Below are 6,544 nucleotides of genomic sequence, written 5' to 3' on the forward strand. Positions count from 1 at the left end.
TTTGCTCAAACCCATGTCCATTGAGTCAGTGACGCCATCCAACCATCTCATCCTCTGTTGCCCCCTCTTCTTCCCACCATCAGGGTCTTTTCCACTGAGTCAGCTCTTCACAGGATCATAACCAATAACCAAACAGCATAACACATGCTATCAGCACCAGCTTCCGCCATGGTGGGTACAGGCTCTCACATCCCCTGGCTGGTGTCAGAACAGTTAAGGATCTGGGATTCTCTCACCTCAGGGGACACCCCAGGGGCTGGTGGACGACTCCAGGGCTCTCACTTTCAAAAGCAGCATTTCCTAGTTTGGGATTAGCAGATGCAAACTAGTATATATAGGATGGATAAACAATAGGTCCTACTGAAGAGCACAGGGAAATATAGTCAAGAAGCTGGGGTAAACCACCATGGAAAAGATTATGAAAAGAAGGTCTGTAGAACTGAATCACTTTGTTAAATAAATTTTTTAAAAGAAATAAGAAATGAACATTTTCTGAAATGTATTTATCTTTTAGGTGCTGGTGCTGTTCCTGTATACCTGGTTATGTTGAATATTTCAAAGTAAAAGGTACTAGTAACTGCTAATGAGAAATTATTTTAGACTAGGTGGGGAGAAAGTTCTTTTTTTAAGAATTGCAGCATCTGCATCCACCCACATTACCGAATAATTTCGGTTTTGTTTGTTATTTTGTCCTCCACTCTCAGTGTCGTCCCCCTGCCGCCCCACCCCAAGTAACAGACATCACCTCCTATTTTTAATGGCCTCAACTGCCTTATCTAAGTTATAAGGCTCAAGCTCAGTTGAGCTTCTTGGCGAGTAATTTCTCTTATGCTAAAGAAGAAACACAAAGTAAATTAGGAAAATCATAATCAGTCAGAATAATAATACTGACATCATCAAAACCTCAAAATAATGTATCTAAGAAAAGTGTTGGTCAATTTTTGGAGATTAGCAGCTCAAATAAATGAACATTCCAGCATCACACTGTCAGTTTCTACGTAAGAAAGAAACAAAACCTTAGAATTCAAAGGACACCACGTTGAATGCTGAGCCCTTGTCTTAAATTTCTTTTTATCAGTAATCAAACATTCACCACATTCCTCACAACAGGTAAGGCAACCTGTCAACGGATGAGACGCTTCTATTCACAGCCAGAAGCTATGACTCTCCAGCATAATTAACAGGGAAACAAAATCCTTCCAAGAAGCAAATCCAATCCCTAATTCAGTGAAGCAGACCTGGGTCAGGCGTCTCAGAAACGACCAACTTGATCAGAGGTTCTGAGGTTGAAATATTCATGCGTCCATGAATGCTAATCCGGTAAACTCCATTAAAAAAAAAAAAAAATCTAAGAAAACCCTATAAGCAATTTCATAACTAGGGGGCTTCAAATATGCAAAGAAAACCTCCAAAACACAAAGTTCTCACTGTCTTAAAAAAAAAAAAAACAGTAAATGTGACTTAAGAGAAATCTGATAGCCTGAGGATAAAACTTTTCCAGCGATTAACACACTTTCTGTACTTACCATCTAGTGATGCAAACACACAATTAGTAAGAGTCAGGCTTGAGAAGGAAGGAGAAGAACGGTAGAAAGACAGCCCTTCTGTTAACAGCTCCAATGGAGCCACACCTGTGAGCTGACACTATTCAACACCATCCCAAAGGTCACTCCTACATTACATGAAAAGGTCAGTTATGTGTATTTACTATGAGTATGCAAAAAAAATATTCTCATTCAGATTAACTGTTCTTTAAAACTGCATTTTCTCAATTTGGCCACTCATCAAAATCATTTCTTTCAGGATTAAAAAAAAAAAACACAAACAGAATTGCTTTAAATGTCCAGAACTACTTTTGAGATTTACAAAAATGAGAAAAGCATGCTTCATTAGGATGTCGTCAACTGCAACATAAATCAGATTTATTCAAAATCTTTTACCTTCCTTCTAGAAAGTTCTGTTGTGGTAACTGTACCACATAGATATTTAGCCACACTTGAAATTATTTCAGCCCAAACCCAAAACCCCAGAAAAATCTGATGGAAACATTTTGTTTCAATCCCTATAAAAGTCAACATAAAGCTAGATTCTCTGCTGTCTTAGCATGGCTCTCAATGACAATCTGTTGCTACAGCAACAAAACTCTGCTACCTGTGGCCATGATTTGTTAAAAATTCCTCCAACCAGAAAATTCTGTGCTGTGCATTCATAAAACCCATAGAATGGCTCCAAGCCACATAAAATTAAAGCTCAATTTCCCACTTAGGACCTACCCACACACCTATTTATAACATGCATACATATATGCACACATACATGCATAATTATGACTCTTTCAATGCCATCAAAAAGGTAAAACCACAACAAATTTCCATTTTACATTCAGCATAAAAAACTGCTGTGTTTTAGATTTCATTGAATAATTGCTACTGTTTCTCAAAATTTATCTTAAAAGGCAATAGAGGCCCACCATCCAGGAGAGAATTCTAAAAACAAAACCATTATTTACATCCAATTTCATTCCAAAAAAGAAAAAATTCCTGACGCATAATTTCCTATCTGTTCCAATGATGTGGCTCCTTCAGCCATGAGTTGATGTAGAAAACACCCAACGAATAAAGAAGACATGCGAACATCTGCCTCCGCGGGCTACTCACCCTCACCGGGGGGCTCCAGGCTTGCGCCCGCGGCTGGGGTCCACCCTGTGAGCTTGGGCCATCTTTAGGGCTGCAGGTGACCACAGCACTGCTCTGAGCCCTCAAGGCGCTGTTGCAGTTGGTGCCACTGCCCCCCACGGGGCCGGGCTTCCACGGCCGCTGCTTGATGCCGTCCAGAAGTCTGACCAGCAGGATGTTGCTCGGAAGCTGCTCCACACCCGAGCCAACCAGAGTCCGGCACTCGGGACATCTGAGTTCATTCCGGGAACCGACGATGCCCAGCAAACAGCGTTTACAGAACGTGTGCTGGCAAGGTAAGACCTTGGCAGAGGCATCCAGCCGCTCCAGGCACACAGGGCACTCCAGCAGATCCAGCAGGGCCGACTCATCCATCTTCCTCTAGTTCACCAAAGGAAATGCAGCAGTGACTCGCATACTTGTGTGCAGCTCTCAAAGGGGCTCATGTAACATCCATGTCAGACGCTGCTCTGGGGCCCCCGGGGAAGAGGAGGGAAAGACAGAGAAGGAGGACCATCACTGGCGGGTAAAGGTACAAAGAAGAGCCAGGAACCCAACAGCACACAGAAGTGCTTCCCGAGAGAATGGAGCTTCGCTTTGGAATACATGGTGCCTGAACTCCAGAGTCAACAACTGGAAACAAAATAGGCTTTTTAAGCAGTTCACAATAAATCCGTGAAGACATCTAGTTCACTGTGCAGGAACAGCTATCAAGTACCACAGGGGACTCTTGACATAAATAGGATTTATGAAATGCAATAGAAACATAATTTCTCTGGCTTTCAAAGTGAAACCTGAGGCCTTAACTAAGTCCTCAACTTATCTGAGAAGGTTAAAGTGGCAAATGAACTGTTTCCTCCACCTGAAATTCCTTTTAAATCCAACCAAGTTCCCCAGCACTCAAGCCACTTTGGTGGTAAATGACCCCAGTATTAAATACATGTTTCTTCGCTGGTCTTAAAAATAGAATTGTTTAATCTTACCCAAGGAAAACGAGTTGAAGGTTGACAATTCTAAAAGACACACTGAAGATGGGCCCGAAAGCAGCTCAAATATAAACGTACCACCCTTCAGGGCAGCGGCTGACAAACTCGGAAGCGATTTCTGAACGGCCTGTGCTAATCCCATTCAGAAAATCTGGCAAAATTATCACCCAAAGAATTTGAGAATGGAATGCTAGACTGGGAACCGCGAGCAGAATATGAAAATGGGGCCATTCAGGAAAAAGCATTCACACCATGCACCGCTCTCCTCGACCCCTAGTTCAGTGTAGGCGTGCCCAGGAGAGCCAGGTGGCGGTGTGGACGCGGGCAGGGGCCTGGCCGAGGCTCTGCTCAACGCAGGTACTGCGGGCCCGCGTGGACGCCGGGCCAGGTGCCCGCGCCGCCAATGTAGACGCTCCCGCAGCCAGAGGCAAGGGGCCGCCCTTGCAGACTCTGGGGCCAGGTGCCCAGGGCGGCCCTCGTCGACGCCGCAGGGCCAGGTGCTAGAGCCGCCCGCGTAGACGCGCCCTGGGGCTGCTGCTAGGGCCGCCGGCGTAGACATCCCGGGGCCAGGTGCCGGGAGCCGCCCGTGTAGACGCGCCCCGGGGCTGCTGCAGGGGGCCGCCCGCTTAGACCTCGCGCCCCGGCCAGCGGCCGGGAAGGCAGGGCCGGGCCGGGTGGGTCCACTCGCCGCCTGGCCGCCGCCCCGGGCCTGGCCGGACACGAGCCCCGCACCCTCGGAAGTTTCGGGGCTCAGGCGCGCCCGCAGCGCCGCGTCGCCAGGTCCGCCCGCCGGGCGTCCGGGCGCCTGCCGCTGCAGTGCCTGGGGCCGGCCGGCCGACCCTCTCCAACCCGGCCCTGGGGGCGCGGGGTTCGGGGCCGGGGGCTCGGGGCGGGGAGGGGGTCCTACCTCAGCGTGGCGCCCTCTTTGTCCGCACGCCCCGCGCTCTCCCGCTCGCCTGCCTCGGACGCCGGGCAGCTCTGGACTCCGCTCGTCGCCCGCGCGCTCCCGCCGCCGCCGCCGCCGCCTGCCGGGCCCGGGAAGGGGGAGGGGAGGGGGCGGGGCCGGGCGGGAGGGGGAGGAGCGCGGAAGAGGAGGGGCGGGGCCAGGAAGGAGGAGGGGAGGGTCGGGGCCAGGAAGGAGGAGGGGAGGAGGGGCGGGGCCGGGAGGAGGAGGTGGGTATGGGCGGGTCCGGGCGGGAAGGGGAGGAGCGCGGGAAAGGGGGCGGGGCCGGGAAGGAGGAGGGGGGAGGGGAGAGGGAGGAGGGGAGAGGCAGGGAGGGGCGGGAAAGGAGGAGGGAGAGGGAGGAGGAGCAGGGAAGGAGGGAGGAGGGAGGAGGGGCAGGGAAGGAGGGAGGAGGGGCAGGGAGCGCCGCCCCCCCTCCTCCGGCGTCTGGGCCCTGCCGGGGGCCGAGGTCCGGGTCGGGTCCCGGGAAGGGACGGATAGGGGACCCGAGCGGCCGCCTCAAAGGCTGGGAGGGAGGTCTAGGTGGGACACGCTGGCCGCAGAGGAGGCGCAGGCGCCGCCGGGTCCCTGGACACAGACCCTGCCGCGAGCCTTGGGACCGGGCCAGGACCCGGAAAGCGGGGAGGACGGGAAGCCCGGCCCAGCCCCGGACCCGGGGTCAGCCTGGCCGGAACCAGCCCCATGGCCTCTGCCTACCCTCGCTCCCCCCACCCCCACCCCCCCCCCCCCCCCCGCACACACCTGTAACGCCAGACACACACCTGTTAACCGAAAGGTCCTGTGGGAAAACGTCGTCCACAGGTGTGGGGGGTTGTTTCTCATACTCAGTTTAGAGGGAAGACAAGTTAAAATTTTGTCATTGATCTCAAAATTGTCATTTTATTTGCATTTACCGTCCACTCAACAAACATTTTTCCCAATTACCTTTCCTCAAAGGTGTGCAGAAAATAAGGAGAAAAGGGGACACATACTCCTTTGCGAGAAACCGCTGCCTGCCCTTCATCCAGCTCAACCATTTGAAGGGAGTGGATGTTCCTCTAAGGTTCGGCTGGGGCCACGGCAAAACCACCGCAGACAAATGAGAACCACCCGAGTAAGAACACGCTGTGACCCTTCAGTCACCGCTCTCTCACTGGCTGCAGTCACCTGCTCGACGTTTGAGATGTGGTCAAGTCCTCACTGCCGCCGTCCATCTTCCCTCCGAGTGCGTGTGTTAGTCGCTCAGTCGTGTCTGACTCTTTGCGATCCCAGGGACTGTGTCCATAGGATATTCCAAGCAAGAATACTGGAGTGAGTAGCCATGGATGGAACACAGGGATGGAACCCACTTCTCCTACATTGCAGGCAGATTTTTTTTACCATCTGAGCCACCAGGGAAGCCCCTTCTCTCATTAGCTTTGCGCTAATGGTTGAATATGCGGACAATCTACTGCATGAATGCCAGGAAAGACAGCCCACTTGCCCTCCATTAGAAGAGAATGAATACATATACAGAAGATGGATAAATAAGGTCCTGCTGTAAAGCACAGAGAACTGTATTCGGTATTCTGCGATAAACCACAACGAAAAAGAGGATTTAAAAAAGGATGTATGTGTATGTATAGTAGAATCACTTTGCTGTACAGCAGGAATTAACACACCATTGTAAATCACCCATACTTAAGTTTTAAACTATTGATTAAAACAAGAAGTGAGCAATGTCAAAGGTGATGAAAGATGCACAGAGAGGCAAAATCAAGCAGCAGAATGAGGGAGCTATGGAAATGATTTGGTTTTGAGCACTGCTGATTTCAAAGCAAAGTAACTTATTTCAAGTTTTTCATAACACTGAATCGTAAAATGTAGACACTATTTGAAAATGTTTCATTTTTAGCTCCTAGAATGTGTATTTATCTGACAAATAAATGTAAACCTTAATA

The 6,544-nt window shown here is 50.2% G+C and overlaps 1 protein-coding gene across 5 annotated transcripts in view; it reads right to left on the reverse strand.

The window, feature by feature from the left end:
• The window catches only part of SH3RF1 (SH3 domain containing ring finger 1), a 157,172-nt gene extending 152,475 nt beyond the window's left edge, over nt 1-4,697 (reverse strand). For 4 of the 5 annotated variants that reach the window (XM_055577624.1, XM_055577623.1, XM_055577625.1 and 1 more), the window contains exons 1-2: nt 4,569-4,697; nt 2,658-3,145 (exon numbers count right to left, since the gene is read on the reverse strand). In XM_055577624.1, the coding sequence (XP_055433599.1) occupies nt 2,658-3,050 (393 nt within the window). In that variant the 5' untranslated portion in view covers nt 3,051-3,145; nt 4,569-4,697. The remainder of the gene's footprint in view (nt 1-2,657; nt 3,146-4,568) is intronic. The other variant, XM_055577622.1, reaches the window with a different exon arrangement.
• Nucleotides 4,698-6,544: the final 1,847 nt, after the last annotated feature.

Source organism: Bubalus kerabau, chromosome 4, assembly GCF_029407905.1.
Source record: "Bubalus kerabau isolate K-KA32 ecotype Philippines breed swamp buffalo chromosome 4, PCC_UOA_SB_1v2, whole genome shotgun sequence".
Lineage (NCBI taxonomy): Eukaryota > Metazoa > Chordata > Mammalia > Artiodactyla > Bovidae > Bubalus > Bubalus kerabau.